The sequence below is a fragment of the Macrobrachium rosenbergii genome, chromosome 18, assembly GCF_040412425.1.
Source record: "Macrobrachium rosenbergii isolate ZJJX-2024 chromosome 18, ASM4041242v1, whole genome shotgun sequence".
NCBI lineage: Eukaryota > Metazoa > Arthropoda > Malacostraca > Decapoda > Palaemonidae > Macrobrachium > Macrobrachium rosenbergii.
Window position 1 is genome coordinate 25,604,234 of NC_089758.1, and position 17,614 is coordinate 25,621,847.

At 37.9% G+C, this 17,614-nt stretch overlaps 1 protein-coding gene across 4 annotated transcripts in view; it reads right to left on the reverse strand.

Annotated features, from left to right (window-relative positions):
• LOC136848220 (caskin-2-like) overlaps positions 1–17,614 on the reverse strand; it is a 640,470-nt gene that overhangs the window by 316,126 nt on the left and 306,730 nt on the right. For 2 of the 4 annotated variants that reach the window (XM_067120560.1, XM_067120564.1), the window contains exon 1: positions 10,853–11,859. The exons of the other annotated variants lie outside the window; for them this stretch is intronic. In XM_067120560.1, coding sequence (XP_066976661.1) covers positions 10,853–10,901 — 49 coding nt within the window. In that variant the 5' untranslated portion in view covers positions 10,902–11,859. Of the gene's footprint in view, positions 1–10,852; positions 11,860–17,614 lie in introns of those variants that run through there. 4 annotated transcript variants of the gene reach the window in all.

The following is a 17,614-nucleotide window of genomic DNA, read 5'->3' on the forward strand; positions in this document are numbered from 1 at the left end:
CAAAGATAAGGAGTATTTTATGTTATGAACAAAATGAGGTAGACTGAAAGAGATCACAGATAAAGACATGAAAAATTTAATATCTGAAAAATGAGAAACACCACAAAAACATACATAAGCCCATCGGATAAAAAGTCAGAAATTGATTTATAAAGGGGAGTAGGCCTTACAGACATAACCTGACAGTCTGGCTACAGACACCTTGATAAAGTCAGTAAAAAAAAATAAATAAATAAAGATGCTGAGGGTGACGGAAGCTTCCGTACAGGGACCCGAACTGGCATAAGCCACCTATGACATTAACAATAACAACCTCTTTGAGGATCTTCCGTGCCCATCTACCCGTCCCCCTTCAAACATAAAACAACGTACCCAGACCTATCCTGGGAAGATAAAAGATGTACCATAAACTATCTTTTATATCCAAGTATAATAATTGACAACAACGCAAAATCTATATGGATATATAATGAAAGAATAACGTGTATTATTTCTATTACGCAGCGTCCTCAGGCTCTTGATTACCACTCGAGAGGGTGATCACCAAAATCAAATCTTTCGCTTGCACTCTGAATCATGAATCTAAGACGAAAATCTTCACGTTCTGGGAATCTCGACAAACACATTTCCCTCAAAAGTCTGACTTGGGAGATTACCCGTGTTAACGGCATTCTATTCAGTGTAACAATTGCTTGCAAACGGGTAATATTTAAAGTTTGGAGTCACTTTCTCAAGAGAAACTCGTTTGCAATATATATATATATATATATATATATATATATATATATATATATATATATATATATATATATATATATATATATATATATATATATATATATATATATATATATATATATATATATATATATATGTGTGTGTGTGTGTGTGTGTGTGTGTGTGTGTGTTTAATAAAAAAATTTCCTTCTCTTTACGTTAAATACTTCTGTATTATAGACAAACCCAAAAGCCTAACAAAAAAAAAGAGGAAGAACTCTTTCCATCGCATTTGAGACATGGAGGCAATTTTGTCCTAAAATAAAAAAATAAATGCAGAGGCATCCTTAAGCGAGATGCGCTCACCAATCATCTTATTATGCTGTGCGGAAACCTTCAGAGGCTGCTGAAGGGAGATAAGAGGATAGGCTATGGCTGAGGGAGGGAGGGAGGGAGGGGGAAAGGGAGAGGGAGGATATGGCCAGGATGCCTTTGGAGGGAAACCAAGATGCAAGGAGGAAATACGGAAAAAATCAGAATCCACCTTACACGCAAAAGGGGGAAAAATCACTCCTGTTTTCAAACTGATGATAAAAGATGTATTAGGTAAAGAGCAAAGGGGAAAAAATTAAGGGAAAAAATGTTGACTCTTCTTGGCCACGGGAGGAAAGTTACATGGCTTTCAGTAAAAGGGCAAAAATTCAGATTTTTCCTAGCAAAGGAAAAATATCGGTCGTGTTCTGAGTAAACAGTTCGGACTAAATATAAGATGCGGAAGGAAGAGAGAGAGAGAGAGAGAGAGAGAGAGAGAGAGAGAGAGAGAGAGAGAGAGAGAGAGAGAGAGAGAGAGGTAAAAATTAGGTCCTTCATCAAAAAGGGTGTAGAAATTATCTCCCTTCAATTAAACAGTGATAACTAGAAAAGATGCTTTGCAGAAAATTAAGGGAATGATAACCAGTTAAAATAACAAAAATGAAAACCATTTCTTATATTCGGTTCATTACCTGATACTCGTTCTACGATAAATCAAGAACATCAAGAAATGTAATAGACTAAATTCTCAAAACTTTTCTGTCTCCGAGGAAATCATACCAAACACATAAATCTATTTAAACTTCCATAACCGAAGGGTTGCCTAAAAAGAATATATCACGAGAAATTTACTTTTCAGCTGCTAGGAAACGTACACGCCTAAACTCCCATGCCGAATTCCATCATTTCAAGAAGAATAAATGAGAATAAACACAAAGCTATTAAAAGGTGAGTAATGGCGGAGTTATTCCCCAGAAATACCATTAAATCTTTGCGAAAGCTATCGTGCGATCTAAGTCAAACGAAAAAAACGAAAGGCCCGTGATAGCTGCACCCGGATTAATGGGACATTTGAATTTCAAATTGGCGCATAAAATGGAAGACAAGAGGAGTTTATCACCTTCATTTTCAAACTCATAAACTTGAGAATTGAAATGAAGTTAGGAGAATGGCCCCGGGCCCGATCAGAATATCAGAAAACACTTTAATGGCATTCTATCCGATCTGGTTTCCAGCGCCAGGCAATTTTTTCCAGTCGATCAACGCGTCGGCCGCCCTTTAAAATATGTGACTAACAAATAACAGGGCGCTGTAAAGGGAGTCAATTTTGTACAACGCAAAGGCGACAGGTTCCGTATGGAAATGAGGAGGAGTCAGAAGGCTCCCGGGCCTGGAGCCTAATTGCCAAGTTAAAAGCCACGATTTGCAATGCGTGATGAGACGGCATCTGGAGGTCTTATCTACCGGCCTTATTTCTTTGGCAGTCTCGAGTCATTTTTTGACAGAGCGGCCTCCACTGACAAGTCAATGAACTGAACGACTTCATCCGGTCAAAAAATGGGAGGTTTGGGTCTGTTTTCTTTTTTTGGGGGGAAGGGGTAATTGCTGATTTTTTTTTTTTAGTTTTCAAAAACAAAAAACAACTTTTTCTTAGTTTTTTAAAAATTTGGATGAATGTTTCACATTTATTTATTTATTTTTTAAATACATCAATGTATGCTGACTGAAAGTTTGCTTCCTAATACTGAGATCTAGGAATCAGCAGAGGAAAAAAAAAATCAAGAGAACAGAAAAACTGGTAACTAAATAAAAAAAAAAACTCAAATCCAAAAGAAAACTGCTTATTAAGAAAAAGATAAAAAATACCACAGGAAAACTAGTTAACTGAAAAAAAATAGTCACTGAAAAGAAAATAAGTAAAACGCAACAGAAAAACTAGTCACTAAGATAACACGGGGCACATACGATATGATTGACTGAGAACGTAGAACCGCAACGAACATATTTCCTGCCCAATTTGCAAATGCTACTTCGCACAACCTTAGCCCGTTTCCGTGTCGAAAGCGGTTTTCCTAATTGAAGATGACGATGCTCGTCGATTCTCATCATGATCCGAAGCACAAACCAAGTCGACTCTCATAATCATCCCATTTGCATGTCGACTCTCATCATCATCTCATGCAGAATGCTCGTCGACACTTTTGAAAACTAGTCGACTCTGTTGATAGTTTGAAATACCTGTATAAACTTTGACAGATCTCTTGATGATCTAGAATAGAAAGCTAGTTCACTCTTGACAATCCGAAATAGAAATTTAGTCGAAGTACTTGACGATATGAAATATAAAGTTAGCAAACTCTCACACGGTTTGAAAGAGAGCGTTGTCAATAGTCGATAACGTCGACCTAGGAAAACATCCTTCTTCAAAATACTGGTCAAAAAAGCTTAAAACAATGGGTGTCTCCCCCACCATGACTGATGGATTTATGGCTACTAAAACTGGCGTCACAGTATCTAGGTTATTGACGCCGATCTCCCATTCAGTAGGACACCAACGAGGAAGTCATCCCCCCGGAAAAAAAAAAAAAATTACGATAGGCTTTGATTTGGACGTGAGGCAAGAAAAAGTCTTGGAGCCACCGCTTTGCGACATCTAATTTACTTTTAATCAAATAAAATAATGCTGTGAAATACTAAAACATCGAGCAATGATGGGGTTAACCAGGTGCACTGATAAGAGTGGTGTCAGTTTTCTCATAATTTGCATGCACTCAGAGAAAGTTTTGCATACAGACTCTCTCTCACTTTCTCTTTGGAAATATATATACTGTATGTGTATATATATATATATATATATATATATATATATATATATATATATATATATATGTATGTAATATATATATATATATATATATATATATATATACACACATATCCATACTGTATATATATTTCTGCATCAGAACTTTCTGCCGGAGGACTCTAAACAAGCTATATACTATATCACGAGCAATTCAACCTTCTCTCTCTCTCTCTCTCTCTCTCTCTCTCTCTCTCTCTCTCTCTCTCTCTCTCTCTCTCTCTCTCTCTCTCCCCCACAAAACTACACACCATCCCACCTAAATGCAAATTAGTTACCGGGTTAAAAATGGCTTTAAGAGCCTGACACCAACCTGGAGTTAACTACGCGCATGCAATTACTGGAGGCGATAATGACCCTCTCGTCGTATGCAGGACCAGAGGCGCCTCTGCATACACGAAGTGAACGGGTAAATAGTCTTTGCGCCGTGTTGCCGAACATTTTAGCACCTGACGAAGCCTTGGGCATTGAGAGCGTGCTTTTTTGCATGTGTGTGTGTGTGTGTGTGTGTGTTTGTGTGTGTGTGTAGGCAGCGTGCACTGAACCCGCTAACAACAATCGTCGAGATTCATTTGAACGTGTTTCTGCTAATTAGTTCCCAGGTTACAGAGATGTCTTGAAGAAGTATACAGGCTACCGGTACCAATGCCAGAATAGCGCTCTGGTAGTTGTGTTCAGTTGTATTTGAATCGGGCATCAAGCATTAAACAACAATGTGATACTGATGTTCTTGGCCAGTAATATGAAACTGTGCATTTTGTATATTATCCAGAAGGTATAACAAAGAAATACAACCCCACACACACACACACACACACACACACACACACATATATATATATATATATATATATATATATATATATATATATATATATATATATATATATATATATATATATATATATATATATATATATATATATACACACACACACCCACTTTACTAAGAACTTAAGTATCGCTCTAATGTTAATCTTTTGTTTTAAACCTTCTTCAAACATAATTACTAAAATAAATAATAAAATACGACATGTCTTAATTTGGTAGTAATGAATATTGATAAGAATTCTAGCCAGAAGCCGTCGAGCTTGCTGGCAAACTAACAATAAGAATATGTAACTTAAAAAAGAGACATAAATGAGTTCCCGGCATAAAAGATGCACACTTTTCGGTAGATAAAACAGATAAGTAGACAGATAGAATGAGGTGATTAATTACTATTATCGGTATAAACTAAGATTTACTGTGGTCACTGACACCTTAAAAACAATACACGGTATTTTCTACACTGTACAATTATTTATTACTATAATAATATTTTTAAAAACATAAACTACTTAAAACCTTGTAAAACATATTATTATTATTATTATTATTATTATTATTATTATTATTATTATTATTATTATTATTATTATTATTATTATTCCGAGGATGTACTCCAATGCATATGGAACAAGCCTACAGAGCCCACCGACTTGAAATTACGGAAGATAACAGGAAATACAGAAAGAAGAGACACAATGAATAAAAAATAAAAATAGGCTACAAGAGAAATGAATAAATCTCATACAATGTCCCATCAATCTTATCAAAGTGAGCATGACGTTACTTTCGTCACGGAACCGAACGGTGACGACAACAGGATCCCGTGACGCAACTAATCCTGACCAAAATACCCGTGGCATGTACAAATCTTCGAATAAACCCAACCGAGAGGCATGCAATGGCCGGGCGAACTTGCTGGTCATCCTACGGCAACCTTCCCTAACATGCCCAGTCCCCAAGGTTGCAGGTGACAAAGAGTCAATGTCAAGACCGCAATCACAGATGGCTTGCGGGGGAAAATGATGTACTGATTGTAAACAGTGGCTGAGAGATGTCGTACAGTACAGCATGTGGGGAGGGTACTGCTGCATGTTTCTCTTTTATTAATTGCAAGTATCTTGAGGGAAGCAATGCATATTGACATCAATGTCTGATGGAATGTCAGTTATGAGGTTAGAGATTCTACTGTATTTTTTCTTTTACAAATTGCAAATGTCTTGAAACAAGCAACGCATATTGACATCAGTGTTTGATGGAATGTCAAATATGAAGTTAAGGCTACAGAAAAGCTGGAGGACACTTGGCAGGGCAGGTGCAAAGCCTCTGGATAAATCGACAGGTGAAATTTCTCGCTAAGATAAACGCCCGAGGGGAGATGTTGGAGGAAACAGTTCTCAGGAAATGGAAATCAGAGGCTCGACGAGGCCGAGCTTGGATAAACAAACGGGAGCTGTCAACAACTCCCTGAGGTCCAAACAACAGTGCCCACCGTGTAATGCCTGAAGATGCGGACACAATGCACCTCAAGGACCGACGTGAGGAAAAAGAGGATGGCTGGCCGAGCGAGTGAAAGAGAGAATGTTTTCGGGCGAGGGGCGGGGGTTGTTGAAACGGGGGAGGGAGAGAGAGAGAGAGAGAGAGAGGGGGGGGTGAGGGCATAGCTCTGTGGGAACAGAAGAGCAGGACGCAGGGCTCAGAAAAAAATGCAAGACAGGTGAGTCAACGCACAGGAATTTATGACCTTAAAGGTGAAATAAAGGTCTTCCATGGACGCATCTCATGTCGTTTCAAGTTCGCTATGCATCTTAGGGCAACAGTCAGTTGATTTAAGAAGAGAACTTGGCCAGTTAACGACCAAGAGTTGATTAGAAGTTAATTTTTTGGGAGAAGAATTACTGGAAGTGTATCCCTAAAGAATTAAGTAATATATATGAGCAGCAATCCCATACTATAAAATGGCCAGTTTATGACAATAAAGTTAAAACTTTAGGAAAGAAAAAATTACACTTATCCACAGCCACAACTTTCTCTCTCTCTCTCTCTCTCTCTCTCTCTCTCTCTCTCTCTCTCTCTCTCTCTCTCTCTCTCTCTCTCTCTCATGGAGGAAGTAAACGAAGGCACAGCGGAGACGGTAGGAGGACCTGGGGATCCTAGGAGGAGGAGGAGGAGGAGGAGGAGGAGGAGGAGGAGGAGGAACGTATTCTGCATTTAAGAGCCTTGGAGGCAACAATGACTGGACGGATTTCCCCCGAACACTCTTGCACTGTTGCCAGATCCCTGGCGTCCCGTCCCTCCTGAGTGGAAGAGGAACCTTTCCTCCCCCTCCCCACCCCCACCCACTTCCTTTTATGCCCCTTCCATTTCTGCCTTGAAGACTACTTTTCGGTACGCCCGTTACCGCACGTCTCTTCCACGTTATGTGGGTTAATGGAAAAGATATCAAGCATTTCTGTGCTTGAGTGAAAAATGCTCATTGTGACTGTTTAATTAAAAATATGATTAGACGATAATGTAAATGTTTACAAACCAATTGACATTCCTTCCATTTCTTTTTATTTGATCCTATCTGTTACAAAAAAAAATCTAATTAGATTTTGTTTCTATGAAAACAGTTTGTTTTTCGTAGCCATAACTAATAGTATAATGAGATATAAGAATCTCAATTACTTATAAACTTTACAGTGTACTCTTTACCGTCGTATAAAAGGCAAATGAGACATTCCTGTGGAATATAGTCTCCACAATAAAATTTGATACTTAAAAGTTGGGGCATGATTTTTGTAGCAGAGAATGGTACTATGGCGAGCCATTTCACTTCAGTCATCTTATACCAAATACTTTCTCGGTTTCTGTTGAAGTGGCAGATACTTAAAATCTGGCTTTTCTTATAAATAAATCAAGGAGTAGAAACTGAAAACGTTTATTTTCGTCTTATGTTTTCATCGATTAAATATGGGAAATTTTTAAATATTTCAATATGAAAATTAAATAAACCTGAAAAATTACCACACACGTGTAAAGGGCAGTCGCAGACTTCTCATATTTCAGGGAATTTAATACAAGAAGTAACGGAATACATTCAGATGAGTACGGCTCACTGAGAGAGAGAGAGAGAGAGAGAGAGAGAGAGAGAGAGAGAGAGAGAGAGAGAGAGAGAGAGAGAGAGAGAGAGGAGAAAATGAAAGTGAATGTTATTTTTTATATTTCTTGCGCCTCTTTGCTTTATAGAATGACTGGCGATGGATATTTCAGGTTAAGGGTTGAGAAAATTGTTGCAAAATTTCCAACATAAAAGGAAATCTTGGCTTGGATCTTGCGAGTGATAAATATTGAAGATTTCGAAAGCCAATAGATTCTTGACCCCACAGTGACACATAGCCTACTGATCCTTGCAAGAATTCTTGACCTGAGTTTGACGTGTGATAATATTTTGACAGTTACAGAAAATTGCCTTGAAGTAAAAGGAAGTGGTTAAACTGGATCTGACTTGTGAAGATATTTTGACAGTTCCAGAAACTGTCTTTAAGCAAAACGAGATCTTGACCTGAGTTTGACCTGTGATGATGTTTTGACAGTTACAGAAATTGTATTGAAGCAAAACGAAGACTTGACTTTATTCTGACCTGGGATGATCATCTAACACTTCCAGAAACTGTCTTTAAGCAGAAAGAAATCTTGAATTGAGTTTGACCTGTGATAATATTTTGACAGTTCCAGAAAATGGCTTGAAGGAAAACACATTCTTGACCGGAATCTGACCCGGGACGATCAACTGATAGTTTCAGAAACTGTCTTAAAGCAAAACGAAGACTTGACCTGAATTTCCCCTGAGATGATATTCTGACAGTTCCAGAAACTGGCTTGAAGGAACACACATTCTTGACCTGAATCGACCTGGGACGATCAACTGACAGTTCCAGAAATAGACGTGACCCGCATCACGGCTAATTTCAGTTAAAAAATAAACTAAAAATAGAAATACTTTCCAAACAAGGTCTAAACATGCCCAACTAAGGGGGGTCATGGAACACTCCCGACTACCAAAACAACACGTAAAAAACCTGTCAGAAGTAATAGCTCTGCATTCCGTTTCACAAAAGAGATCATGAGAGTTTCTAAAATCCCCACCACCAAACAAAGGATCGGTTTGGGGAAAATGAGCACGTTTTCAGTTTTGGGACTCGAAATGGAGAGAGAGAGAGAGAGAGAGAGAGAGAGAGAGAGAGAGAGAGAGAGAGAGAGAGAGAGAGAGAATAAGCTGTTCAGTCCAGTATTCTCCGTTTACTAATCGAACAGAAAGTCACACAATAGACACAAAATAAAAGAAAATAAAAATAAAATTAGCTTTTAATCCAAACTCTCCACTGGTCACGACTGCCTGACAACCATAGTTACTTCTAGAATAAGTGTAATTTTCGCTGTCTTATTAATGCTACCCTGTGGCTAATAATTATGCAACAAAGTAAGCGTCAGTTATATTTATCTTTACATAATGCCACTTCTATGGGCATTTCACATTTCACATGAAACACATTCAGGTGAAAAATTAACGTTTTCAAAATGCATTTTCGTTGTGTTAATGTTTATGTTTATTATACTCTGTAGTCTGTACCCTCAAGGAAACCAGAACTGCTTTCTATATAGTTTGATATCATCAAAAGGAATTTACAGTGAGGCTGGTCAGTTGAAAAGATATGCTTTTACCACCAAGAAAACTGGAGAAGGTTGGAAAAGTGATGAATCACTATAAAAAGAATTCAAAGAGACCTTCTGCAATTCTTTATATTGAATGTTTAGTCGTTATATGTTTCATTTTGGGGCAATTGCGTAGTTCTGCCTGCAAAAGCCACAGGAAAATTCTTAGGGAGGTCGTTGCGAAGAAACTCAAGATTTCTTTCAAGCAACTCAAAATCTGGGAAATTAAAGGATCCTCGTGAAAAATCTAGAGCTATAACTTGGAATGGAGTCCTCGTGTATAATTTAGAACTGATAATTGAAATGAGACATGAAAAAAATGAGAAATTCCACCGACTGCACAAAACTGTTATGAAAGAAAAGTGTCACTTCAGCATCTCCTTGTCCAGGTGGCAGACAATGTCATTTAAAATTACGGCACAACTGCAAAGTTCCCTCAATATCCACAACGTTTCCTTCATCTAAAGAAGTTAGCTAACAATGTGAGATATCCCCTATATATTTTCAAAAAACAAGGCGATAATCCCTGTGTCGTAAGCAACGCCAGTTGCATGTGAATAAATCTTGCAATGTCTGAAGAAAAATGCTCATATTTCTCTAAGCATAACAACGAGCGAAAACTTTCATCTTTATTACCACTGTTATTTATAACAGCAATAGTTCTATCTGTGTATAAAAAGCGGTCCCAAAAACAACAGAAAGGTAAATTTCAGCTGCCATGTAATGTAGTTCTTTGCCTTATTAAAAAACCAACATCAGACTCATGCATTTGGTATAAATTATTGATGGTGATGAATTAGTGAGAGAGAGAGAGAGAGAGAGAGAGAGAGAGAGAGAGAGAGAGAGAGAGAGAGAGAGAGAGAGAGATCTTCGTCTAAGAATATTACCCCGTTAGTGACAGCAATCTTTCCCTTCGCCAAGCTTTGCGGGCACTTAGGTTAAATATTATACAAATGCAGACATTATAAGGATTGTAATGTGATTAATTTAACCATGATGATCACAATAAAAACAATTTCTTAAGTTCGTGCAAAATAAAGGACCTGTGACAAATGCAGTTATTCTAATAATTGTAATATGATTAATTTAACCATGGTGTTCACAATAAAACAGTTTTCTTAATTCCGTGCACAATAAAGTACCGGCGATAAAAAAAAACTAATAAAGTGGTAAGGGAATATGTTTCCATATTTGGAAAGGGAATTTTCCTTTTCTTACCTTCTTCTTCTTCTTTTTCTTTTAATGCCCTGCCATTACTAAGCACAGTGGGAAGAACATTTGGTAACTGGCGTTTTCTATGTTCTTTCCCAATACCAAATTCTCTCTCTCTCTCTCTCTCTCTCTCTCTCTCTCTCTTTTCGACATCTATGAGTATTTATTGTTATTTAGTCGGCACGAATCCTTACCACTAACGGAACCGGCGCGCTTACTAACCTGGCTCTTCCGAGTGATGTGTTATAACTTTGCTAAATATCTTCTTCATCCTTTTGCTGCTGAAACTTTCTTCGACCGCTTTCCGTTTATCACTGTCGTAGGCACAAGCTAATCCACATAGAGACCAATGCCGCACACGCCTCCTGTCATTATTATCCTAGGTTCCCTACGTGATCATGTCGGTACAAAACCATGAGATGGGGTTACTTGAAACGCTCGCAAATCCTGGCATTCCTGTAGACTCTTAGATTCACTTAGATATATGTGCACACGCTTATCTATGTCTGATAATCACACTTCACGCCAAAACAACTATTCATTTACTTTTCCAACGCTTCAGGATGAAATGAAATCAAATTATGAAGAGTGACCAAAGCATGCCCGAGTTTGCCGGCACATTTCAAAACATACGCCGGGGCAAGAATGACCAAATATACATTTTCTTTGGATACTTTTTAACTTGAAGACGTCACTTCCAAGAGTTTCCCAGCCAGGGTCATGGCCACAAAGAAAACGGGAAGTATTTCACATAAGGAATTGCTTTTTTCCTAAAAGTTTCCTTATCAGCATATAAGGTTTAGCACTCCCATTTCAAGAACACCTGCGTTATGATACGTTTACCACTTCATTTCACCACCAAAAAAAACTTCAGAATGAGGCATATTCGTTGAGAAATCAAACGAAAAAATCTCAAGCTCTGTGTCACAACTTCAGCTTGTTCCATACACTGGAAAAACTATGGAATTATACGCTGGAAGTTTAATCAAATAACTGCACAAAACATCACAAACTCGTATGGGGCCCGTACAGATGCACAGAAGGCGAAAAGCCTGGCCCTCGAAACCCAAAACACTGGGAGCAAGGCGAATTAATAACGGCAATCTCTCACGGAACAGAGGCACCTCTGGCGTACGGCCGTCCCTTCCAACGAAACCATTTGGACTGAGCTTAGGACGTTTGGTCGTTGGTTAGGGACTGGTAGTTGTGTGTGCTTCCCGGGACTGAGTGGTTGTCGAGGGAGGGACGGACGCCGGGGAGAAGATGGAATAGGGGAGAGAGAGAGAGAGAGAGAGAGAGAGAGAGAGAGAGAGAGAGAGAGGATCGGGAAGGTAAGAGGACTTAGGAAAGGGGGGGATGGATGGAGGAAGCAGTAAAGGTGATGTGACGTGGATGAGACAAACAGCAAACTTACCTGGATGACGTCAGACGATCACGTGACAGCCGCGGCTGTTACCGACAATACTCGAGCATTCCACTCGCCTTCGTTTGGATGCAATGCGTAGCTCGGCAATGCCTGCGTATGGCGTTCGCACAAACGAGGTTCGGCTTCGCCCTCCCTCTACGGACGTAGTATCGGAGGGTTACTATGCTTCGCCTTCATCACCTGCCCGCCCATCCACCCACCCAAACCCACCGGTCCACCCACCATCCATCTCTCAACTGCCCCTAAATCAACCTCCCCTCAAATCCCTCAACCGCCCCTCTACCGCTCTTACTCCTACTCCTCCTCCTCCTCCTCCTCCTCCTCCTCCATGAATTCATGCACAAACGGGGTTACGGAGGCTGAGCGGTGATCTACAGATTGACAGATGGATGTTTTTACCTGAAGGTCGAAAACCCGACACAGCAATTCAGGGGTACTTTTAAACTTTAAATGTTGTGGCCATCAAATCTCCCTGTTCATCAACGTCATTCTCCTTCTTGGTCAAGTGTTAACGGAGTTCTCTCTCTGGCGTGCACTGCATAAAGATGAGGTGACGTGCGTTATAAATCAGAAACAGAATTTGCATAATACACAAACGCATATCTTTACCTTACCTGTGGGATACCTTGGGAAAGTTCCGATGCTCAGCGGTTCACTTGCGGACCAAGTTGAGAGTAATGGACACAAATACCTAGGGATATTATATATATATATATATATATATATATATATATATATATATATATATATATATATATATATATATAATTCCTCTTTAAACTGTTAGTTCCTACAATAACATGCTGCAAATCGCCCATCCCCGTATTATCTCCTACGTCACGGATAACATTTTTGTTTAATTACTTTCAAAGTTTTGCTGAAGTTTTTCTAGTTTGCACACGAGTGTCACCATCTTTTCCTTGCAAATTTAACTTATGTCACAGCATTTCCTTATCTTAAATCCCTTTACTAATTTTCGTCGTATTCCTAAGTTTTGTTGTTGACCATCATCTCATACAAACTTGTCTTACGAATCACTCTCACCAATTAAGGTGGTCCATTTTCACATCTGTACCACACCTTTACCCTCATTATAGGACAACTTCGTTCCTTCATAAAACCCCTTTAATTTCGAAATCTCAAACTCATACACTCTCCAACACTTTTCCGTCCACAGTTTCAACTGAATCAGACCTTTACCAAATCACGGAGGATTTTCACCTGAATCACACCTTTTCCAAATTACGGCGCATTTTCACCTGAATCACACATTTACCAAATCATGGAGCATTTTCACCTGAATCACACCTTTACCAAATCACGGAGCTATTTCACCTGAATCACACCTTTACCAAATTCAGAGAGCATTTTCACCTGAATCATACCTTTACCAAATCACAGCTCAATCTCACCTGAATCACACCTTTACCATATCACGAAGCATCTTCACCCGAATCACGCCTTTACCAAACCACGGGCCATTTTCGCCTGAATCAGACCTCTCCCCAAATCAGAGCATCCCTTTCCACCTTTACGTAGCATTTTTCCTCCGATTCCGAACCCGAATTTGTACGAACTCTTCCCCAATCCATCATTCTCAAGCACATTTATCACCCGCCTTCCACGCACAGACAACAGACACCGCTCACCAGTCCCATCATGCACTCCACTATTAGTCTTCTTTGACACACGACCCGTTTTGTTCCGATGCCCTTGCAAGTCGCCACCTGGTTTTTTTTTTTTTTAATCCACTACTGTATATTTGTTGCCAATGCATCTGCATGCTGTACATATGCAAGGTTCGGAGTTGACACAACAATAATAATAATAATAATAATAATAATAATAATAATAATAATAATAATAATAATAATAATAATAATAATAATAATAACCTTTTTTTTCATCCACTACTGTATGTTTGTTGCCAATGTATCTGCATATTGTACATGTGCGTGGTTCGGAGATGACACAACAACGACAACAACAACAACAACAATAATAATAATAATAATAATAATAATAATAATAATAATAATAATAATAATAATAATAATAATAAACAACTTGGTTTTTTCTATCCACTATTGTACTTGTTTCCACTGTATCTGCATGCTGTCAACACCTATGGTTTGGAGTTGACGCAATAAAAATAATAATAAACTTGGGTTTTTTCTTCAATCCACAACTGTATATTTATTGCCACTGTATCTGCATGGTGTAAATATGCATGGTTCGGAGTTGACGCAATTTCTATTTCAGGTCAAGGGCGTGTGCAAGTATACGGTAGTATGTACTGTACATAGAGCAGACAGAAAAAAAAATTTGTTACATCGTAGACATAAAAAATGTTTTGTGAAATAAGTGGACACAATACACATAAAATGTGTGATTTGTGAAAGCGGTAGTCAGTGAACGATTTTACACTAATAGAAAAAAAACTGTAAACATAGCATACCACATATTTTGTATTACTGTGTACGCACCTTTCACAAATTACACATTTTATTTCTATGTATCCACTGATTTCACAAAACTTATCTTACGTCTACTCAGTACACAGCTCTCACACATCACATATTTTATGTCAACTGGGTCCACTCTTTCACAAATCACATATTTTATACTAACTGTGTCCACCGATTTCACAAAACACGTTTTATGTCTACTGTGTCTACAACTTATACAAACAAAATATATAACCAGTCCGGCTCTTCCGAATCATGCCAAGCAGAATAAATTTGCTCCATATAATCTAAATAAACCAATTTCACAATTATGTTATTCCCGGAAAGCATTTTCAACAAACAAACATCCCCCATTACCTTGCTTCGCCACACTGATTATCCTACTCATATACTCTTTTCATTACCTAAAACAACATTGATCCTCCCTCCCTGCTATAAACATGCATGTTATCAACAGACATCCTTTCATTCATTTTTCTCGGACAACACGAAGAGGTTCTATTCCTACGGTTCTCGTATTTTTCACTGTCATTTGGACAATAATCATTCTCTTTGGGAACCTCGCCATCATCAAATATACCTTACACAGTCTAGTCAGCCAGTTGATCTACCCTCTCATTGCCTTGACTTAAGCCTCACTTATCCAATAATTCTAACTGTGAAGTAACTGAATTTAATTTACTTCTATCACCATCCTAATCGATATCATGTCAGCAGAACCAGCATCATCTATAATTTCTCAACCTTTGGACAATGTTACAATTTGGAAATTATTATTCTTAATAAATTTCGTTCAGTTGATGGAGGCCACCAAACAGAAGATCCATCAATGAATTTCTAAGTTTCTAAAGCTGTTCACAAGACAGTCTTTCCCAAATAACTTTTTCACGTTAAATTATCAACTCCAACTTTGAATCAAGCTAGTTTAAAAGGGGGAATTTATTCACGAGATATAAAAGAAAAATTTATTAACAATTTTCTGGCGTCATGTCTAGTCAGAGTCACCAATAATGAATCACTTCTTATTCAAATTACGTTTTCGTAGGTCTTACTATTTGGTAAAAATGAAAGTAAACTCAAAATGTGACCCAGTAAGAGATGATTAGAAGGCGTTGTCGGTTTTGTGGATAAAAAAAAAAATAAATAAAAAAATAAAAAAAGTTGCCTGACCTGCATCAAATTTGATAAACGTATCAAATTTGATAAAAATCCTAACCTACACCATTCCAGTAACAAATACTTGGAGGTTAGACAAGAATTCCTGTATAGTGCTACAAGATCATATAAAGTAGATCACGTTAATCAAGTCATTATCTCTTAATCAACATTTAATAATGGCTGAAAGGCATCTCTTGGGCGACGAATGAGTCCACAAACGCATTCGTAGAGGAGAGAGAGAGAGAGAGAGAGAGAGAGAGAGAGAGAGAGAGAGAGAGAGAGAGAGAGAGAGAGAGAGAGCCTAGAAGACTTTAACCTTGAGAGCAAGCTTCATTAAAGTACCCCTTAGATTATTATACCATGACGTTGCAAGGACAATTTTGATCACACTGGTAAAGTGATTACCAGCATGCCACATTTTTCTTAATTGAAAAAATGCAGAAGACGTGAACACAGTCTTAAACTTTAACAAGATCCTTAAATCCTTGTACATCAGTTAAGAATAGGGCGTTTCATCATCACTGAATAATTTAGAGCAAAATGAAGCAAATAAACAACTGCGCTGGTTAGAGCAGAGAAACAAATACATCGAGATACTTTAAAACGTCACTGCCAGACGGATGATTCAAAATTTGGGAACTGCTCTAAGATACAGGAAACGAAACAAGGGAGACTGCAGCTTTTTAATAATACATTCATTATTTCATAACGGTTTTGTTATATTTCTCTTCGTATGATCGACCCATCATTATCTTATAGGAGATTTTTCTTTTACATTAACCAATGTATGGTAAGAATCATCCTTCCTAATTAAGCATACGAGTATGTCACGTTTTGAAAGAAATCGAAGTAACACGTTAACACACACTTACTTGGAGGACAGACTAATATATTTTGCTGAGCCAACTATCTTCCTGAAGTTGCTGCTTCCCACCTTTCGCACAAAAGACTGTCCACAGAAGATGAAATAGAGATGAATTTCTTCTCGAGAGAAAAACGAACTATGGTATGTAGACAAACCAGAAACATGAGATAATCAAACGACTTGCATACAAATCAGTCAATTAACCGAAGTCTTCAGAGGAATAATACGCAGTACAAAATCTTGTACAACAAATAATAATAATAATAATAATAATAATAATAATAATAATAATAATAATAATAATAATAATAATAATAATAATAAAGAAATCAGGCTTGGACATACAAAAGAGACCAGTGGCTGGTTTTATAGTATCTATAATGTTTTACCATTGCCATAATAAACAGCAGTTGCATACTACGAAAAACAAAATGAGGATCTGTGCGCCTTAAATATTTCTCACTGACAGTAAAACAAATTATTACCTTTCTAATTACCTCTGCCAACAAAGCTGAGAAAAGCTAACATTTCTCTGTTCGCCTGCGTGTGACTAAATGCTACTGATAAGCGAACAATGAGAATCTTATACACCTTCCCGGACATGGAGAATTCACAGAACGTAATTGGGTTCTTCTCAAAACACAGTCCGATCTTTCCTGAGAATATCAGCAATCTCCGTCTTCCACTTTCAGAGACAAGGGGAATTTTAGGTAGAGAAACAATTCCTGGAACCGACTGCAATAACATGTGAAGGGCTACCATTCTGCCTTCTTATGAATGTCAATAATATCTCCATAAATCTTTGCTGATACATAGCTAATGAAATAGCAAGCAATTAAACAAACAGTCTGTCAGGTGTGACAAAAGACAATACTTTGTCACAGTCATATGAAAATATCAATTAACATTTATTGACACTGTAGTTAAAACAATCTTATCTGATTTTTAAGGCGCTACTCATACAAACATACATCCATCAGCTGGACGCGTCGCGAATAAGCAATGTAGGGTACCAGACCTTATGATAAAACCTTAATGAAACTATTGGTAGCCTCCTCGCGTGAAAT